This window comes from Microtus pennsylvanicus, chromosome 2 (assembly GCF_037038515.1).
Source record: "Microtus pennsylvanicus isolate mMicPen1 chromosome 2, mMicPen1.hap1, whole genome shotgun sequence".
Classification (NCBI taxonomy): domain Eukaryota; kingdom Metazoa; phylum Chordata; class Mammalia; order Rodentia; family Cricetidae; genus Microtus; species Microtus pennsylvanicus.
In genome coordinates, this window is record NC_134580.1 from 17,985,626 (window position 1) to 18,007,272 (window position 21,647).

The following is a 21,647-nucleotide window of genomic DNA, read 5'->3' on the forward strand; positions in this document are numbered from 1 at the left end:
TTCTTTCTCCCATTCTCAAGCCATTATGTCCATGTTTTCTTTATAGACATGGCCATAAAAGCCATTCTACAGCCTGTGTCTGTCCATTCTCTCCTGTCCTGTGTGAGTCAGATAGAGGGAGGTGTTCCTCTTTTCACTGCAGGTCTAGCAATTTTAATATGTATTTAATTTTTTCATTATATGATTATTTTAATGGATGCAGGTTTTTGTGAGTGTCTCCCTGTTAAACATCTGGATTTTGTTATTTTTTTTCTTTAAAGAATGTTATGAGCTGAATGCATCTGTCCCCCAAGATTTCTACATTGAAATCCTATCCTCCAATCTAATAATACGAGAATGAGGTATTTGGGAAGTGATTAGGTCATGAAAGCTCAGTCTTTGTGATTGAGCCCTTATGGTTATGATTAGTAGGGATCTAGGATGTAGCCTTAGATGGCCTTGAACTCAGAGTCCTCCCATCTCAGCCTGCTGATTCCTGGTATTGCAGCGTGGACCACCGCATCAAAAAATACACAGGTTTTTGTTGTTTTGTAGTGGTAGAGATTGAACCTGGAATTGATGTTTGTCTGAATGAGGCTTCAGAAAACCTTTTTGCCCTGTGAGAATACACAAGAGGGTTCCGGCTACATGGAATGGGCCTTGCCAAGGCATTGAATCCACTTGGGCTTTAATTTTGAGCCTACAGGCTTCTGTGGCATGCAGTAGCTCAAACTGTCTACAAACTACCCATTATAAGCACACGTTCTTCTCTGTGTCGGTGCTTAACTCTTCCTAAGCCTTAGAGTTGTTTTGGAAATACAATACCAAGGAAGACAAGCGATTCTCAGTTTACAAAGGCAGCTAACCAGCCAGGAAACTGGGCTAGGAATTCAGCTCAGTCATAAAGCGCTTGCTTAGCACACAGAGGCATTGGCTTTGAGTTTTAGCACACACAATACAGGCATACATGCATGAAACAAAACTAACCAACCAAACAAATAAAAAAAACCTCCTGAATTTTAAAGCCAGGTATAGTGGTCCATGCATGTAATCTCACCACTTGGGAGGCTGAGGCAGGTGGAGCTCTGTAAACACAAGGCCAGTATAGTCTACATATCTTTTTTTTTTTTTAAAGTATTACTAAACGTCTGTGGTTTGGGAAGATAGCTCAGTCAGTAAAGTACTTGCCTCATAAACATGAAGACCTGAGCTTGATCCCAGAACTCAAGGAAAAAGGTCAGGTGTGATGGTGTATATGCCTTGTCTCCAGTTTAGGGAGACAGATAGGATCAACTCTGGGGCTCACTAGCCAGCTTAACCGGTGTCCTCCAGGCCAAGGAGAGACCCTATCTCTCAAGTAGTGGATGGCATTCCTGAGGAGATACCCAAGGTTATCTTTTGGTCTCCACACACAAAGTTGCTTTTGTCCTCCACATGCAATGCACACATGTATAATCGGAGCTTTCTTTCCTGCCCACCAGTTCCCAAATAACCACTGAGAGGCTTACTATTACTTATAAATGCTTTGCTTGAGGCTGAGGCTTATTATTAGCTAACTCTTACATTAAATTAACCCATATTTTTTATATATGCTTTGCCATATGGTTTGTGGCTTGTTACCTCACTTTTTACATGTCTTGCTTCTGACTGGCTGGCATCTCCCAGACTCCATCCTTCTTCTCCTATATCTCTGCTTGGATTTCCTGCCTGGCTCTATCCTGCCTTGCCATAGCCAAAACAGCTTTATTTATCCACCAATGAGAGCAACACATATTCACAACATACAGGAAGATCATCTCACAGTACTTGTGTACATTTGCACATACATAAACACATGCATAAATAATAAAAATTAAATAAAACCTATTTAACACAGCTAAAATAATAATAGAGAAGGTTAAAATAGATGTAGAAATCAAAATGAGCCAAATGTGTTGATGCCTGCTTATTAACTCAGCACTTGGGAGGCTGAGGCAGTAGGATTATGAATTTGAGACCACAAAATAGCAAGACTCTGTTTTTATAAGTAAATAAATGGTAGCTTTTTAAATGTATTTGAAATAGTTTAGTTTTATTGTTTTGGGACAAGGTCTCACTGTGTAGCCCTGGCTGTCCGGGAACTCACTATGTAGACTAGGGTAGCCTTGAACTCTCAGCGATCCACCTACCTTTGCCTCCCAAGTGCTGGGATTAAAGGCATATGTCACCACCACACCTGGCTTTGTAACTGAAATTTTAGTTGACTTTTAAATTTAATGAAATTTGAAACAGCATACAGCTTTATCCACAGATTGTAAACAGTTGAAAATTGTTGAGAATAGTGTCTGAAAATACTTAGACAGAAATAAACATAAGAGGAGGTTAAAGGAGCCCTGGAGGCCAGAGACAGGAAATTCAGCATGAGTTTAGGAGTGCTGAAAGAAACGAAGGAATGGAGCAGAGGCGGTATGTCTCGGTTTGCTTTCTTGATAGAAGAGTTTCACTATGCAGCCCAGGCATACTTGAACTGTTCCTGCTTCAGCATCTTAAGTGCCGGAATGACAAGCCTGTGCCACCATGGTTGGCTCTGAGACAGTAAAGAGATAATGGGAAAAAATTTCTAAGAGGTAATGGTTGTCAGAGTTTTCACTGATGAAAAGTGATTCATGTAATTAAGGTCAGAGAGCCTCACGAAGACATGTTAGACACATTAAATAAATCTACACTGTGATGGAAACTTCAAACACCAGGGATGGAGATATTTTATGCCCAGCTGAAGAAGAAAGAGAATTGTCAATGTGTTGCAGTGGAAATGGACGTTGAGGTAAAAAGAGAAGTTCTGATTAAAACAGTGAGGTTGGAAAACACTGAGGGTGATGGATAAGAGGGTCAGAGCCAATGTCAGTGGACTCTCCCAAATACCCTCCCTTAATGGTGTGCAAGTCACTGGTACCCTTTCATGTATCCTTTTTTGGGAGGGGTAAGGGTCTCACTATGTAGACCAGGCTGGCCTTGAACTCATTATGTAGACAAAACTGGCCTCAAACTCACAAAGATCTACCTGCTTTTGCTTCTTGCATGTACCACCATGCCTGACTGTGCATTTTTGAAGGATGGACATCGAGTGGTGATTCATAAATCATTATGCCAGGGGCTTTGCGTGTGTCACAGTATCTTTGTGCAGGGGAAGAAACTGAGTTCTGATGCATTGAACAATTGGCTGATGTTCAGAAAGTTACTTGGTGACTAAATAAAGCAGGTACCACAATCTCTCAGATCCTAAGTCTAGAGACTGTGCTCTTGGCGACAAATAGAAATCTCACAAGTAAACTGGAGGTAAAAGCTACCCCCAATGCTATTTATGCTTTTGGAATTTGGGTGTGATCACAGAAGAGAGAGGCTTGTGGAGGGTGTGGAAATTATAGCCTGAGATGAGTTCAAGGTTGTGCAATTCCAAATGAATCCTGAAACATTCTGGAGACTTTGCAGAGAAGCCACACACCATTGGCCATTCAGAAATTAAGAAACTGGATGACCAGGTGTCTCTACTGATCATCCGAGTTCCCTTTGCTCTGTGATTTCCAGCCTTCATACGCTAGTGGCTCCTGCTCCTTTCAAAGCAAATTCTGAGTGGAGGCTCCCTATCCCTTCTCTAGCTTGTCGTCCATCACCACTTTGATCTCTCTCAGTTTCACAGCCTGCGCCTTTTCTGCCCTTTCTCTCTACACAGAACTCCTTAGTAAGCCCACGTTTCAAGTTGGAGGTTGTCCATACTCTGAACAGAGCCAAGAGCATAGGTGACCTCAAAAAAACAGTGGTTCAGGGCCAGGTTTTGGTGGCGCACGCCTTTAATCCCAGCACTCGGGAGGCAGAGGCAGGTGAATCCCTGTGAGTTCAAGGCCAGATTGGTCTACAAGAGCTAGTTCCAGGACAGCTAGGACTGTTACACAGGGAAACCCTGTCTCGAACACCCCCCTCCCCCAAATAACAGTGGTTCAGTTGAAAGAACACAGCTTCAACTTCTTCCAGTACCCACCAATATCTCTGTTCAGGTTCTGCAGACTGTACTACACACAGAAAGTTCAGTGTTGACCTCTGGATTGTGGGCTCTGAATCCAGACCTCTTTCACATCATTCGAGCCCGTGTCATTGTCCTGGCCCCGTTAGCGCTGTCAGGGAAATGACTGCCCTAGCCGGGGTCAGCTTTGGTCCCATCAGCACCCAGTGGAGAACAGCTCCGATGAGCTCTGATCAGCACCCACGGGTGGACAGCTCCCTCTGACACCCTTTTGGAGATCTAGCGGGTTAGGAGGTCTGGCCGGCTGGCCAACCCCGTTCTGCTTTTCGGATTTCCTGGGACATGAATGCTGCTCCTAGGGCCTCACCCACCCCCACTAGCCGCCCACCTCCCAGGAGCACGGCACAACGTAGATAACTAGAAGTGCGCAGACCCGGGCCGCCACGGTCCTGGCTCCTGGGTCTGTCGCACCCATTTCCCCGGCATCTTCCTCGGCTCCTGCAGAAACCTTCGGTCTACGAGCTGGTTCCTGCTCCCACCTATCCCTTCTCGCCTGTTCCTCGCTCTGACCACGCAAGCCACACGCCAGCGTTCCCGGCCAGAACCTCACCACCATCATCATCACCACCACCACCACCCCTACACCCCGCATCCCCCTCGGCTCGACCCCCATCCCCCCGCCCCCCTCAGGCCCCGCCCTGCGCCACTCCCTCCCCTCACCCCTGCGGCGCGGCTTGCTGCCGCGGTGTCCTGGCAGGGCGCTGAGGTGTGTCGCCGGCGGGTGTCGCAGGGCGTGTCACGAGGTGAGTGGGGAGACAGAGGCCGCGAGCCTGAGCACCAAGGGCGCGCGGTGCTCCTCACCCCTCCCCCTAGCTGCCGGCCCGCGGTTCCTGGGAAGATGGCGGATCGCGCGGAGATGTTTTCTCTCTCCACCTTCCACTCGCTGTCGCCTCCGGGTTGCAGGTACGCACTCGGCTGGGTCTCATCTTCAAGTAGGTCTCCTCAGCCTGCTACCCCACCCCATCGATTGCAGCTACTCAGGCCAGGGGCTTCTTTGGTTTGCAGGCCTCTGACTGATGCTGCCCATCCCCCATCCTGGGCTCCGGGTCCCTCCGTGTTTGCTCCCTGTCGCACAGACCCAATGGTACCCCCTCACGCAGACACACACCTTTCCTGTTGGGATACCGAGCCGCACCCAGTCAGGACAGATGACCTGGCAAGGGTGGGGTCCCTAGACTGGCCCTTTGAGGGATTTTAGGCAGGGTGCCCAGCACCTAGTCCGTTCTTGATAGTGTCCTTTTGGCCTTGTGTCTCCTTCCAAGAGGCTAGGGCCTGGCCCCTAGTCCCCAGGCCTGCGGAGAGTGAAATCAAGCTTGAAGCTCCGGGAGTGGGATGGGGGATGCTGGGGTGGGATGGGGGATGCTGGGGTAGGATGGGGGATGCTGGGGTGGGATGGGGCTGGACCTTTGGGTGTAGGCCTGCTTGGTAGGAGGGGGATGGGGACAGAAGCAGAGCAGCTGGACCCCTCCCTCTCCTTTTGTGGCAGCTTCAGCTCCCCCTCTCCCTGATGGCTCAAGGTGTCTCCCTTGAGGCTAAAGATGTGTGACCCACAGGGACTGAGAAGGAGTAGGAGGGGTTTGGGGAGTGATGGCTGCTCTGGGCTCATTTGCTGTGATGAAGGAAGGGATGCAGGGGCGAGCAGTGCCTGGGGTCAAAATGGCATGGCTTTAGCCTAGGAATTGGGGGCCCTGGGAGCTGGACATTTCCCACCAAAGTCCTCAGGATCAGCTCTCAGGCCAGGAGCCTAGGATTGATGGCTGTCTGACCCTGGCATCCTCTTCAGGCCTCCCCAGGACATAAGTCTGGAAGAATTTGATGATGAAGACCTGTCTGAGATCACCGACGACTGTGGACTGGGCCTTAGCTACGATTCAGACCACTGCGAGAAGGTGGGGAAAGGGTTGGGTGTGCAGAACTGGCCTAGAGAGGAGCTTCACCTAGGCTTGGCTTCCCTAGCACCTTGTGGGTTTAAGAGTGTTTGCGTTCAGCTTCCAAGCAGGAAAGCCTCTGCCCTTGCTAATAGCCCTTTGGCATTTGTCTTTCCTAACATACGATAGGCCCTTCGGGGGCCTTCTCTGTCAGTTCTCCCCGACATGGTGCCACAAGAGGTAGGAGATGTGTGCCTTTGCCAGGGTACCTCTGTACTCAGATCGCTTCCCACCATGGTTTAAACCCTCCAGTTCCCATCACAATTCAGCTTCTGGGTCTCTTTTTTTCTGTCTGGTCTCCCTAAAATCTTTTCTATCCTGCCTCCTGGTTCTGTCTCTACATGTTTCCATTTTCATTTGCTCTGAGAAAATGCCAGGTGCCAAGTGCAGGGGGCTTCCAGGTGTTGGGAGCAGACCATACACACACACACACACACACACACACACACACACACGCTTTCAGTTTAGCAGGGGAGAAATACAAGCAAGAGATAGTGATCACCCAATATGCCAGTGGTGGGATTCCAACTGGACACAAAGTGTGATCAGGGGGAAGGGATTCTAATCTGGACTGCAGGAATCAGGAAGACTTCTCGGAGGAAATGTCACGCATAACCCTGAGGTTAGCAGGAAGCAGATGGGGGTAGGTAGGAGGGTGTGTGTGTGGAAGAGAAGAATCGCTGGCAGAAGGACTAACTGTGCCAAAGACCCTGGGTTTGGTACAAATTTGGTGAATCATCAGAGTGCAGGCTCTCCGTATTGATACATACTTTTGTTACTTATTGATGATGTTCCCGTGGGAGAGTACACCAGTACATACTGTGGAGGTGAAGCAGTCTGCTGTGTAAGACAGATCGAATCCATGAGTTGTGGGTTGTTAAAATACTGTCAAAGCAACAGAGTGCCAATGTCAGATATGATGCGGTTTGGGGATGGATAAAGCTGGAAGGTTACTTAGGGTTACTCTGAGAATGTCTCAGAAATTTGGGTCCTTCTTGGAAGTGCAGTGATCAATAAGTATCTTAAGCAGATTTTTTTTGAAACAAACAAACAAAAAAGAAAAGTTGCTATGTTGATGGGGCGAAGTGGAAAGCGCTCTTTAGTTTCCTGCTTCCCTCTCTTCTCATACCTGGGACTCCAGGATACTGTTGTCCTCTGGTCCAGCCCTGTCTTGTCCCTCCTTCCTGCAGGACAGCCTCTCCCTGGGTCGCTCAGAGCAGCCACACCCTATCTGTTCCTTCCAAGATGATTTCCAGGAGTTTGAGATGATCGATGACAATGAGGAGGAGGAGGAAGAAGAGGAGGAGGACGAGGAGGAAGAGGAGGAAGAAGGAGATGGGGAGGGCAAAGCAGGGGGAGGATGTGGTTCCGAGGCACTTGCTGGTGAGCCCCTTATTCCCTCCCCTTCCCTAGAGGAGCCCCACAAGCACCGACCTACCACTCTCCACCTGACTACACTCGGGGCCCAGGTGAGCTTCCCATACCCACCACAGGCTTCGCCCTCTCTTGATTGCTAGAGTGGTCTTCAGTCACACCACTTTGTCCTCCTACCTAGGACTCCTTGAACAACAACAACAACAATGGTGGCTTTACGTCCGCACCTCCATCCTCCTGGCAGGAGACAGTGCTGCGTTCGCCAGCCCAGGAGCCCCTTAAAGGTGAGGGATGGAGGCCAGTAGAAGAGGGAGGGAAAGGGAGGAGCGGCTGGGTGCTGAAAGGAGAGGCCCCTCTCTTTCAGAGCTCCCAGCCCCTCTCATGCCGGCAGAAGAGGAGCCCCATGAGGTACGGTCTCTGGTACACCCTGGCTGTGACTGTGAAGGGAACCAACCCCCAGAGCCACCAGTGTCAGGTGGGGCCTCGCCTTCCTCTGATCCTGGGATTGAGGCTGACTTGAGAAGCCACTCCAGTGGAGGCCACGAGGGTCGGCGAAGCAGTCAAGAGCTCTCGTCACCAGGCTCGGACTCTGAGGATGCAGGTGATGCACGCCTGGGGCGCATGATCTCGTCCATATCTGAGACGGAGCTGGAGCTGAGCAGCGACGGTGGCAGCAGCAGTGGCCGCTCCTCACATCTCACCAACTCTATTGAGGAGGCTTCATCGCCAGCCTCGGAGCCAGAGCCTGAGCCTGAGCCACTGCATGAACCTCCCCGCCGCCCTGCCTTCCTGCCTGTGGGCCCTGACGACACCAACAGCGAGTATGAGTCTGGCTCTGAGTCCGAGCCTGACCTCAGCGAGGACGCTGATTCGCCCTGGCTGCTCAGCAACCTGGTGAGCCGCATGATCTCTGAGGGATCTTCGCCCATTCGTTGCCCCGGCCAGTGCTTATCTCCCGCACCACGGCTACCAGAAGAGGCTGTGTCACAGGCCAACCGGGAACCCCAGGACTGCCAAGACCCTGAGGCTGTAGCAGGGCCCCACGTGGAGTTGGTGGACATGGACACCCTCTGCGGGCCACCTCCGTCGGCCCCTGCAGCGCCTCGACTTGGCCCTGCGCAGCCTGGGCCCTGCCTTTTCCTCAGTAACCCAACACGGGATACCATCACCCCGCTTTGGGCCACACCGGGCCGCACTGCCCGCCCTGGCCGCTCCTGCTCTGCTGCCTGCTCGGAGGAGGAGGACGAGGATGAAGAGGATGAGGAGGATGAGGACGATGCGGAGGACAGCGTGGTCCCTCCTGGTTCCAGGAGTACAGGCTCTACTGAGCCGCTGGATGCCTCGCTGGTGTACGATGCTGTTAAGTACACACTAGTAGTGGATGAGCACACACAGCTGGAGCTAGTGAGCCTGCGGCGCTGTGCAGGCCTGGGCAATGACGACAGTGAAGAGGACAGCAGCTGTGAGGCCAGTGAGGAAGAGGCGGGAGCTACATTGCTAGGTGGTGACCAGCTGCCAGGGGATGATGCCTCTCCTGACAGTCCCGACCTCACCTTCTCCAAGAAGTTCCTCAATGTCTTTGTCAACAGTACATCTCGATCCTCCAGTGAGTGGGAAAGTGGTGGAAGGTGGGAGGGGGGCAGCAGAAGAAGCCACCATCCTGGCCCCAGGCCCTATCTGGTCCCCCAAAATGCCCAGGAGGCCTTAAGTTCTAGAGGTGGTCAAGGCTGGACACTTCGTTTTTTTCCTGGGACAATGAGCAGTGATCCTCCCCAAGGGACAGGGAAGCCAGCCCATAGCCGGGTGCACTCCCTTCTTTTCTTGACTTAGGATACCCAACAGTATGCTGCAGGGAGGGGATCTGGCTCCAGCCCAAGGCCAGTCTTTAAACACTTTCTTTCCTTTCTCCCTGGAGTCGGAGTTCCTAACTCTCCCCATCTCTGCCCCTCTTGTGTGTCTCTCAGGCACTGAGTCCTTTGGTCTTTTTTCCTGTCTGGTCAACGGGGAGGAGAGAGAGCAGACACACCGGGCTGTCTTCAGGTACATCAGCTCCCTCACCCGTGGGGACCCTCAGCCCCAGCCTACAGATTGCTTAGGACATTGCGGTCCTTGGGGTCCTTGGCGTACCTGAGGCCTGCCTGGTCTCAGCCAGTCTCTCCCTGATCTCAGGTTCATCCCCCGGCATCCAGATGAGCTGGAACTAGATGTGGATGACCCGGTGCTCGTGGAAGCTGAAGAGGATGACTTTTGGTTTCGTGGCTTCAACATGCGCACCGGCGAGCGTGGCGTCTTCCCGGCCTTCTATGCCCACGCAGTGCCTGGTCCTGCCAAGGACCTGCTGGGTAAGACGCCACCTACAAGAGGAAGCTGCCACCACAGATTCTTCTGTCTCACCCCCTGACTTTCCTCTCCCCAGGGAGCAAGCGGAGCCCTTGCTGGGTGGAGCGCTTTGATGTGCAGTTCTTGGGCTCTGTGGAAGTCCCGTGTCACCAGGGCAATGGCATCCTGTGTGCAGCCATGCAAAAGGTCAGTGTGGAGATGGTGGCGGGCACAGGCTGGGGGCCCACCTGGATGTCACCCCAGTCTACCACAGCACAGCTCCCGCCTTGAAGGGGGATGTTACTGGACTGACTCTCAGGCCTGATTCAGAAGGCTATGCAGAAAGACCTAGGGCAGAGCGAAGCAGCTGTGCCCTTTACCTCTAGGCCTATTGATTGGTAGCGAGCGCCTTGAATCCCAGCACTCGGGAGGCAGAGGCAGGCGGACCTCTGTGAGTTCACGGCCAGCCTGGTCTATAGGCAGAGCGAGTTCCAGGACTGGCTCCATAGCTACTGAGAAACCCTGTCTCCAAAACCAAAAACCAAAACAAATAACAACAACAAACAAACAAAAAAAATCAACCAACAAAACAAAAACCCAACTCTCATCACCTCCTCTTCCCTGGGAGTTTCTTATTCCCTCATTTATCCACTCAGTGGACAATTATCAGTACCTTCTGACCTGACACCCCCCCCCCCCCCGCACCCTCTGCCGAACAACCGAGGCTAATGGACCCTGAGGAGCAGCATAAATCAGCTCAGTATCAGATAGCTCCTGCCAGGCTATGGGGATCAGGCATAAGGTGGCTGGAAGTGTGGGCAGAGAAAAAGTTCTTGGCACCTGAACCAAGCAAGAGAAGCAGCCTGGTTGTGACAGAAGGGAGGCAAGCTAGGTGCAGGGTGCGATTGACTTGTTCGTAGAGCAAAGATGGCCAAGGTCATCCTTTTGTCTTCCAGAATTGTCTCTGGGGCCCTGAGGTGCCAAGAGTATTCAGATAATCTAAAATGAACAGAGGCATGATGAAGAGAGAGAGAAAGAGAGCCCGTGATGGGTTCCTCAAGACCCTCCCTTCTCCTCTAACTTCTCCCTCAGATTGCCACAGCCCGGAAGCTAACCGTCCACCTGCGCCCTCCTGCCTCTTGCGATCTTGAGATTTCTCTGCGGGGGGTCAAGCTGAGTCTAAGTGGAGGAGGACCTGAGGTGGGAGTGTGATAGGCTGGGGACCAGAGGGAGGCTTGGAGGTGGCGGCGGTGGGGCCCTTAAAGCCCAGGGAAAAGGTGGGGCAGGGACAGCAAGGTTGCGTGTAGTGGGCGTGGTCTCGGGCTCGTTTTAGCCAACGTGGGATGATTCTGCTCACCTCTGCTCTAGTTCCAGCGTTGCAGCCACTTCTTCCAGATGAAGAACATCTCATTCTGCGGCTGCCATCCCCGAAACAGCTGGTAAGGACTTCCCTGTTCTTCCTACATTCCTTCAAAGGCCGAGGGTCACCTGGTCTCCGATCCCCGCCTACCCTCAGGGCTCCAACTGCCCTGATATGGTGCCCAATCCATGCCAGTCAGTCTAGACACTGATCCAGCTGCAGTTCTACAGGAGTGAATCAGAATCCATCCCGGTCCCACTGAAAGGAAGATTGGAATGGGTGGATGGTTAATTTGCATGACTATGGCTAGGTGTTGGCTGAGGAGTAAGTAACAGAGCATGCCATGTTTGTATAAGGTTAGGGATTATGGAGTGTTAGGTATTCAGATCACAGATTGCCTCCCTTACCTCAGTGCTGCCACAGACTGTGTACCCTTTGGCAAGACACTAACGCTCTCTATGCTTAGTCACTATGGTACACCTACCTCCCAGGGCTAACGTGTGTGAATTAATATAAATGCTTCATTAGCATCTGCTAGGTACGGGGCAGTGCATCTGACTGGTCACAGTTTGGGGGTGGGGTGGGATCTGGAGTCTCAAGCTGCTCGCCTGGATCGCAGTTGCTCTGAGTATTGATGGCGTGCCCACGGCTAGGTCAGTGCCCTGACACCTCCTTTGTCAATGTCTCCCCAGCTATTTTGGCTTCATCACCAAACACCCGCTGCTAAGCCGCTTTGCCTGCCATGTCTTTGTGTCCCAGGAATCTATGAGACCAGTGGCGCAGAGTGTGGGGTGAGTGGGAAGATGGAGCCGGAGCCCAGGGAGGGAGGATAGGGCACAGAAGGGCTCAGGTGCATGGGAGAGGCATGGCTGCAGGTTGCTAGAAAGGGTGATGTGGGGACATGGTTGCTAGCGACGGCAGTAGTGCATGGCTGGGAAGAACTAGAAGGAGCTCTGGGCTGAGCACGGTCCTCTCCCTCTTTGCAGCCGGGCCTTCCTGGAGTACTACCAGGAGCACCTGGCATTTGCCTGCCCCACAGAGGATATCTACCTGGAGTAGCACCCACCTCCCTCAGCTCCCGTCTACACAGCTCTGGGTATCTCAAGGCCACCGTGGCTTGAGCAAGGACTGGATTGGGGACATTTGGAACCTTACTTTGTGGGAGTCTCCGGGCTGGCTCTTATCCTTTATCACCAGGTCATGGCTTTTCAGGAGCTGTTGGGGAGAGGAGCCTCAGCAGCCATATCTTTCTTCTGAAGCATCTTTTCTCTCGTATCCTCCTTTGTCCCGTTCCTCCAACTACCCTCCCTCTGTCTCCCAACCTCTTTCTGTGCCTGTAGACCTCGCTCTTTGCTCTCTCTTTTGGAGGTAGAACTTGAGGGAGGGGAGTAGGCTCAAGGTAACTGATGAAGTCAGGTCCCCCATGGTTCCCTCCCGTCCGTCTCCTGTGATTTATAAATGAATTTTAATTTTTATAGTGAATCTCAAGGGATCATCCCGTCTTTGATCGCAGGAAGGGGGACCCTAGCCCCAACCACAAGGAGCTCAGGGGAAAGAGGGAGGGTTTCTAAGAGAACCTTCCGGCAACGAGGTGGTTCTTGATGCTCACCCAAAGCCCCCAATGCTGCTAGGAGGAGGGCACCCTAAAGGGTGCTCCCAACAGGTCATCTGCTTTGCCGCTAACACCCCTGCAGTCCAGCGAGTGAGTATCTGCCCTGCGTACGCCACCTGCTGTGTACATGGGCCCCGCCCACGGCCTCAATAAACTCTGCTTGGTGTGACCCTGGCTGTTTTTAAGGTGGTGCCCAGGTGGGGGATCTAAGTCTCAGGTCCCTGCCTGTGGCAAATGGAAACGGAGGATCCAGGGTGAGGGGGTTATGGGGACTGGGAAATGTCTTCAGTACGTCCTGAAGCCCTGCTGAGGGAGGGTCACTGCGCGCCCTGTGCTAGAGCCGTGTTGGGGGTGGCATTTGGAGATCCTCACAGATGTCTTCTCCAAACACGCTTCATTTCCTGCAGAGATAGCCAAGGCCTTAAAGGAGGCACTGGCCACAGACCCTGTGTCTTTCCCATTGGGGTAAGAGGAGAGGCATGATCCAGATCATTGTGTGTGTGTGTGTGTGTGGGTGGGTGTTGTGTGTGTGTATGTGTGTGTGTGTGTGTGTGTGTATGTGTGCACCATAAACAACTTGAGAAACAATGCCTGTGGGTCTTAAAACTGGTATTTTTTAAAAGTCCTATTCAGAAAGAAGAAAGTAGATGACTTTTTTTTTTTAAACATGCCTGTAGCCTGTAGATGATTCTATATCCTCACCGAGATTCTCTCCTGGGACTCCTAAGTGACTCCAACCCCAGAGGAAAGTTACTATGACAGTTGGTAGCCCCTGAGGGTGGTCTGTGCCCTCTGACCTCTAGCAGTACTGTAGCAAGATCCTGGGTGAAGGTTCTGAATGAAGGAGTGATCAGAGGGACGTCTTGACTGGTTGCTACATAAACATCAGCTCTCAGCTGGCCGTGGTAGCACGTACTTACAATCAATCCAAGGACACTGGAGGCTGGGGCAGGATGAGATGCGATCCTGACTCCACAAAGAGCAGTAACCATCAAAATCATCTTGACTTAAATGTTACTTCAGTGTGTCAACAAACAAAAAACCATTCACAATCTGTGTGAAGGTCAGGGACGAAGACTGTGGAGTTGTCACCTTTTAGCTAGAGTGCCAGGATATCCCACACATTCAAGAAGATTTGTAAATCCCTTTCTGCTACTTAGCAATGCTATAAAGAGGTAGACAGCCGCTTGGGGGGGGGCATGAAACCTGTGCCCCTGTGCTGGGTGATGGAGGCATGGCCTCCAGACCATTTCACTTCCAGTTCCGTGTCCTTGGTGACCTGTATCCCTCCTGGGGCCTGGCCTCCCTCCCATGACCGTCCAACACGTCTCTTTGGTTCTTCACATGGTTAGCATCTTTCCTTCTGCCTAGCGATTAGGACAGTTGTGGACACGCTTGGCGGTGGCCTTTCCTTGCTGTTTCCTCCTACCTCTCCAACCGCACCCATCTCTCTTCTAATAATGCACTTGGCAGCCTGGGCTCCTTACCTGCATGCACTGTGCACATTCATCCCTCTTCAAACAATGTATCTAGTAACCTGGTAGCAATCTAGGAGCCCCACCTGCGTTGAGATGCACATACGTGCCACTCTGAAAAGCGGAATAAGTTTCTCCTTCCTAACATTCAGTGTGAGACTAGGGAGGCTGATTTGGTGTTCACTGACTTGGGATACATGTGCTTTAAGGCAAACTGTTCTGTAGGTGAACGTTTAGGGAGAATTCCATATTTACCATTTTGTACCTATGCATAGTTGGGCATGCATGTGATTAAAACAAGATGCATTACAGGAAGAGACATGTGCACTGGACAAGGGGTTTATGTATTCCAAGCCTGCCCTTCAAAAGAGAGAAGCACACAAACGAAGCCAATAGTATCTCCTCCTTCCTTTAGTCTCCATAGAAGAAGCCTGTAGGCCACAACTAACTCATGCGGCCCGCAGTCACGCTTGACAGCATATCTGACTTGTACTATCGCTTTGCTTTGAATAAAATTACCTGGCTTATAATGTGTGTACTTATTTCAGTTTCTCCAATAAGATGCCTGAAAATACCCAGGTTACTGGTACTAGCTTTGTATTGCCCATGGAACTGACCGTGAGGGTAGATCCACGTACGGTGCTGTGTATCAGCTCACAGCTCCAGCTGAGCTCCCAATCACTCCCATAGAGTCACCCCAATAGCTAGTCACTGTTACTTGGAAAGGACCCTGTGGCTGCTCAGGGGACACCGGACACACTTTGAACTGAAGTTTTAATTTACAAGAGACTGCCCCACCCCCTATATCCATTTATGTTCTGTGCTTACATTCCCCCCCCCCCCCCCCGCCCCGCAAGTCACCTAAACTTTAGGGCTGAGGATAAACCAGATTACTCTGTCTATTGTCCCCACCTTCTCAACTTGGATCAAATTGCCTTGGGTTTCCTCCTGGGCCTCTGTACAAAACCCAGCTTCCTTGGAGTTCCCTGTCACCCTGGCACCTGCATCCACCTGGGCAGATCACTGTCCTTAAGTGGTGCAGTGATTCCTTTTAGACCTCAGTCTGACCTACCTGCAACTCTCTCCAGCTCTCCTCCCCTCCCCTGCTACTACCAGTGTTCTGTGTGCACCTGCTGTCCTTCCCTGCTTGTTGCCCGGTAACCATCCACCTGGGCATTAGGAGCTCTGGGCCTTGGTCACCTGCTTCCTTCCTTGGTGTTGCAATACCCTAGGTCCTCCAGACAGTGCAGCACCTGGTTTGATGCCAAAACCCCTAGAGCTCCGCGGGGTACTTCTAACTCTGGTGCTCTAACCTGGAAACCTAGGTCAACGGAAACACCCAAATACAAAGTTTTCCACAGAGCACAAGATATGTTCATTTGTATCCTCATTTAAGGTACTGAACGTGGGCTAGAGTGCCCCATTGGGGGAATGTGTGCCTCCCGGCGTGAGATCCCTGGGTCCAACTCCTAGAAGTACAAATGGAAACATCAAAACCAAAACAAAAGGCATACAAATAATCTAACTACCGAGCATCAGGATTTACTGAATTTAGATATATTTACATAATTGGAATATTAAGAAGATATGAAAAAATGTAAATATTTCATAATGAAAACATGTTATACTAGTAAGAGATATGAAGAATCATAAGTTGAAAACTGCTGAAACTTTAAAAGTTGAAGCCAAGAGAAAGGCTGAGTAAACACATTGATTTCACTTATCAAAAATTTAGAGGTTGCTCAGCTGAGCAGTATGTTTCTGCACACTTTGTTTTTTGTTATTGTTGTTGTTGTTTGCAGACAGGGTTTCTCTACGTACCTTTGGAGTCTGTCCTGGCACTAGCTCTGTAGACCAGGCTGGGCTTGAATTCACAGAGGTCCGCCTGCCTCTGCCTCCTGAGTACTGGGATTAAGGTGATTGCATCATCACCACCGACTGTACACACTTTGTAATGGTCACTTGAGTTGTCTTTTAGGAACTCAAACACATTAAAAGCATCGTTCCTCCATTTGGGCCATGTAATCATCCCATGGGTGGTCTTCTGACATCAGAAGGTCAAAAAACAAACAAACAAACAAACCAAAAAACAAAACCCTTCACTCACCAAGGCTGCATTCATGAACAGGGGTCCTATGAAACGCTCTGAAGTGTTGACACACATGAACAGTCTGCTGAGTGTGTCCCTGTGTTTTCCCACCAGGCCTCAGACCATCCTGTTTATCCCGTAAGTAGCACTAAACCTTACCCTCTGGAGGCTTGAGATTTCGGGCTCCAATCTTCTTACATGTGGACCATTTTGTATCTTAGTTAGAGTTACTATTGCTATGGTAAAACACCATGACCAAACCCACTTCCATACCTCAATCCATCATGAAAGAAAGTCAGGGCAAGAACGGAGGCAGAACCATGGAAGAAGGCTACTTCCTGGCTTGCTCCACAAGACTTGCTCAGCTGCTTATACAACCCAGTGCAACCTGCCCAGGGGTGTCACTGAATACCCCTGATAGCCTGGAGCCATCCACATCGGCCCTCAAGCAGGAAAATGCACACAGACTTGCCTACAGGCCGATCTTATGGAGGCAATCTCAATTGAGATTCTCACTTCCCAAATGACTCCAGCTTCTGTCAGCTGACAAAAACCAAACCAAACCAAAACAAAACAAAACCTTACCAGGACACCTTGTAAATAAACAATAGTGACTCTCCTCTTCCGCAATGGAATATTAGAAGGACCTGTCTCTTGAGAGTCTCAACCCGTGCAGGTAACTGTAACTGCTTTGATTTTGAGAGGGGAATGGCCTTGTCTTGTCTGGAAGATAGAGCCTCACCTCAGCTCATACTGGGATGGTCTCAGTTAAGAGCCTTATTTATTTAGGAGCAGTACAAAGGGTCATACTGTCCAGATAAAGCTCCTTCCTTAGAAGGGCCCTTCCTCTTCTTTTTTTTCTCAAGACAGGCTTTCTCTATGGGACAGTCCTAACTGTCCTGAATTCACTCTGTAGACTAGGCTGGCCTTGAACTCACAGAGATCCACCTGCCTCTACCTCCCAAGTACCGGGATTAAAGGTGTATACCACCATTGTCTGGTTAGGGTTCTTTTTCTTTCTCTTTTGTTTTTTTTTTAAATTATTTATTTATTATATATACACTTTCCAGGATACAGTGCCAGATCTCATTACAGATGGTTGTGAGCCACCATGTGGTTGCTGGGAATTGAACTCAGGACCTCTGGAAGAGCAGCTAGTGCTCTTAACCTCTGAGCCATCTCTCCAGCCCCCCTTTTTTTGTTTTTGTTCTTTGTTTGTTTTTTCGAGACAGGTTTTTCTCTGTAGCTTTGGAGCCTGTCCTGGAACTAGCTGTTGCAGACCAGGATGGCCTCGAATTTCTAGAGATCTGCCTAGTTCTGCTCCCCAGTGCTGGAATTAAATGCGTGCACCGCCACCGCCTGGCCTCCAGTAGAAACTTCTAAAAGGGAATTTATTATTTACTGGACAGATACTGGGGTCAAAAGAAGGAAGAGCAAAGGAGACTAAAAATACAAAGTCCTCTTCCTTCACTGCTTCTTGGCTCCTAAAAGGAGTGTGTTCATGGTGAAACAAGGGTAAGACGATTGCTGAAACCTCTCGGGTTAAATATTTCAGCTCCGCAGAGAAAGATGCTTGGCTATGGTATCACTCCCTTCCCAGACTGAGGCTGCTGAGTGTCGTGTTTGTTCTGATGATGATACATTGTAACTGGCAAAAGTATCTAGTTCGAGGAGAACCAACAGACTAGGCTATCCATTCCAAAACACAAATAAAAAAAGCCAGGCGGTGGTGCACGCCTTTAATCCCAGCCCTCAGGAGAGAGAGGCAGGTGGATCTCTGTGAGTTCGAGGCCAGCCTGGTCTACAAGAGCTAGTTCCAGGACAGGCTCCAAAGCTACAGAGAAACCCTGTCTTGAAAAAAAAAAGGGGGGGCAATGGATGGGGTCAGGGTTGAGAGTTTTCATAACCGAGAGCATCTAGATGATCTTGTGGCGTGGACCACATGACGACCATTGCTGCTTGACAAGGTTCCAGCATTTCAGCATTGCAGACCACACTTGTCCAGCACAGTTTACTTTCAATTTTAACGATTCTTAATACTAATCCCTTTTCCTTTGGGAAATTTTGTGTGGGCTTTGGCAAAAGGATAAAAATGTGCACAATGGTAGCCTCTAAACAAAATAATTCATCGGAAAAAAAATCCCCGCAACCACGGAACCAGGAATCCCATTGTGCCCTCCTAATAACACCAAGTGCAGGCAAGTGAGAGATTTACTAGACACACCTGATTCCAAGGATGAACTGCCTACAGCTCAGATCCAGAGCCTGAGGCCATTAAGGGCTACTGTTCAGTTAATAAATACAGAGAAATCAGAACGGTGGGGTATAATGGGAGGAGAGTAAGACTTTCCCTTTTGGGAGTGTATGAGGGGAACTGGCCAAAAGAGTAAGACTAAGAAACTGTAGTATGGTGTCTGCTCCCCAGAAGTCCTTTTCCCAAGGCCAGGAGTTTGGATCAGGGTCTCCATTCCCTTGAGGACTTGAGAAAACTTCCTGCTTGATAAAGCAACCATTCCTTTATCTAGCAAGAGGAACTTGTGGCCAGTCGTAAAAACAAAGGACTGGGGCCTACTGTCAAGATCAAGGCTAGTTCCTCAACTCCTGATCTCAAGCCACACCCCAGCTCACGTGCCCCTTGTCGTCTCTAGTTCAGTCCTAGGTGAAACTACACAGTATAAAAGCTGTAATCTTTTCTCAATTAAAGGTTGCAGGCAGCCAACGTGATTCACCCTCAGACCGTGTCTGTCTTCCTCTCCTCAGAGCCTCCCCCTGCCCCCCAACACTCCACACATCCTCTTTGGGAACCCCCTGCCGAAGCCGGTCTCTGGCAAGGCAATCTTGGTCAGGTCACTTTTTCAGTTCTTGTTCTCCAAGGGATGCTGCAGAAGTCACCACTGTCATTACTTAAGAGCAATCTGGTTTCCAAAAGATTGCTCATTCTCCATGGTGCAACCTTGCCATCCTAGGTAGTCACCCTCATTTGAGGGATGATCTGTTTTGCAAAGCTCAGCTGTTGCTTTGTGGGTGGTTCGAATCCCTGGATAGAAAGATGTTTATCAAGCAGTTCTAACCAGTACTGTCGTCCCCAGCACAAAGAGGGAAACACTGACACGGGGGAGAAGAAAGTTAAAGAGGTTAAAAACAGAGCCAGAGAGGGACAAAATGGAGTCAGCCCAGTGACTTGTGCCCTCCTCAAAAACTACGTTTGTAATTAGGAACATGGGAGAAGAGGTAAATTGAATCCAACATTATTAGTCCATGAAACATTCCCTTTTACTCCCCCTTCTGGTCACTTGGGAAAATGCATAGGCAAGGACAGCTAGGCCAGCTCCTAGGGAGAGGTGCTGGCTCCCCCCCCCCCCCATATCAACAGTATAGAAATGAGAAAGATAGAAGTCCTTTGATGGCACCTTACTCCAGCACTGCACAGAAAACATTATGAAATCAAAATCACGTGGGGACAGCATCTGCGGGCATGTGTATATGCTTGCCCATCCTCCATGTGTGAATATACCAGCTACTGTATGCACGTATCTGCACAAAGACCCATGCTATGCCTGTGTGGATGTGTGCACGCATGTGTCTAAACACATGTGTATATGTATCGGTATACCTGTATATTTGTGTGGGCACATGTAAGTACACACAGATGTGCCTCTGTGAGCAGATGTTGCATTAGGGAAAAACGATGAAAAACAAGCATTTATGCATGCCTACGAATATAACAAAGACAGAGTTTGGCTGTTAGAGTGTCTGGCTAACTCCTACCCCACAATTATGCTCTCATGGTAATATGACCAGTATTGCGTTGGGGGGTGGCTACTGGTTTTATTGAAGTGTAAATTACAGAATGATATAAGGAAGTATGAAAATCCTGAGTGTGTGGCCGCTGATTGCTTTATTACATACATGTCTCATGTCACCTCTTGTTCAGACTGTAGAATGCCCAGGTTTCCTTTTGCCTGTCTAGGCAATACCCACACACTGCTCTCTGCAAGAGCCAATGGTTTCTATGGCACGGAAATCTCACATGTGCCTGATGTCCCCATGTTAAGATCATCTTTATATTTGAGCATACCTTGCTCCAGCACTCCAGTGCAGTAAATATGATGGGATCAGCATTAAAATACACTCTATGCTGATGAAAGAATGGAGCAGAGGTTCTTCCCCAGGGTTGGACTCAGGTGCTGACAGGGACTGGTTTTGGGGGGGGGGCAGGTTGTTGTTTTCAATGTGACGTATGGATGACCCATGTTTCAGTTCTCTCCTCTCTTCACCTCAAACTGCGGTATCGATCATCTGACACCAGCCCTCCAGTTAGATAAATTCCTGCTGGGTACCCGCAAAAAAAAAAAAAAACAAAAAACCCTTTACCTTGTGTGCATAGCCTGGGATGCGGCAGTTCTTGGAGTGTGGCCAGTGTAGCTTCTTAGCCAGATAAGAGGTTATGGAAGAGTTCTATGGAAAATGGAGTTGTGGAAGACCTCAAGCAAATATGAGGTGTCCTTTCCCCACAAAGTGGGTCCCATATACTCCATTCAGGCCTCATTCAGACCAGGCCACGTCAGCTGCAAGTACTTTTGATGCTCTCCAGGCAGGGCAGCTGGAGACACTGGTTTAACGATCGCCTGGTTCTGTCCAGGGCCAGCAGCATTGCTAAAGTTAGGTTCTCACTCAGATCACCCCAACCTTTCACTACCAGGACCCCTAGTCACATGCCACTACTGGACCAATCACTGGAACGTAACCAGCTCAGACGGCTCACCACCTTGAAGGACAGAGGCTGTATGCCTGACTCCTGGAAGTCTGTCCCCATTGAAAAGAGGCAACAGTAGAAATATTGCTGGAGATATCGGGACACCCTGAGGTTCTGAGGTGACCAGTACTGAGGGGCACTTGGGATGCACAGCACACCCTGCCATACAAACACAGCTCAAAGGTCTCTTTCTACAGAAGCTAACATCTGAGGCAGAACAGTGCCATAGGAAAGAACAGCCAGGCCAGCTCGCAGTGGGCCTGAGGGAATGGTGGGTCACTGAACGAGTTTGGAATTTGAATATGGTGGACTCCAACCCAATAGACTTCTTCTTTTTTGACATTTATTATTAGTATTATTGTTGCTCATGTGAGTGTGATATATGTAAGTTCAGACATGTGTGGGCCACAGAGCGTGTGCAGAGGTCAGAGCACAACTCTGGGGATCTGGTTCTCTTCCTATCTCGCTGAGGCGGGATATCTCTCGTTTCTACCATGCTGCATACTCTAGGCTAGCTGGCATACAAGATTCTGGGCAATCCTCCTTTCTTCCTATCTTCCCTGAGAATGCTGAGATTACAGGTGTGGGGCCCCTTTTATCAGGCTTTTTCATGTGAGTTCCTGGGGATTGAACTCAGGTTGCCAGGCTCGCAGAGCCAGCATTTTACCCACAGAGTTATCTCACTGGCCCCTGACAGA

The 21,647-nt window shown here is 49.9% G+C and overlaps 1 protein-coding gene across 1 annotated transcript; it reads left to right on the forward strand.

Moving 5' to 3' along the window:
* The first annotated feature begins 4,184 nt into the window (after positions 1-4,184).
* Mapk8ip2 (mitogen-activated protein kinase 8 interacting protein 2) lies at positions 4,185-14,634 on the forward strand. Its single transcript, XM_075960353.1, has 12 exons — positions 4,185-4,939; positions 5,820-5,925; positions 7,155-7,433; positions 7,520-7,622; positions 7,703-8,944; positions 9,303-9,378; positions 9,508-9,680; positions 9,755-9,864; positions 10,750-10,857; positions 11,026-11,096; positions 11,710-11,808; positions 12,004-14,634. The coding sequence occupies exons 1-12, from the start codon at positions 4,875-4,877 to the stop codon at positions 12,074-12,076; spliced, it is 2,505 nt and encodes an 834-aa protein (XP_075816468.1). The 5' UTR covers positions 4,185-4,874; the 3' UTR covers positions 12,077-14,634.
* The last annotated feature ends 7,013 nt before the right edge of the window (positions 14,635-21,647 follow it).

Bases quoted from the DNA above. Each gene is read 5' to 3' on its own strand.
- Mapk8ip2 (XM_075960353.1), top strand. From the start codon at position 4,875: ATGGCGGATCGCGCGGAGATGTTTTCTCTCTCCACCTTCCACTCGCTG. The intron at 7,434-7,519 runs GTGAGCTTCCCA...CCTCCTACCTAG, and splicing joins TGACTACACTCGGGGCCCAG to GACTCCTTGAACAACAACAA. The intron at 11,809-12,003 runs GTGAGTGGGAAG...CCCTCTTTGCAG, and splicing joins CCAGTGGCGCAGAGTGTGGG to CCGGGCCTTCCTGGAGTACT.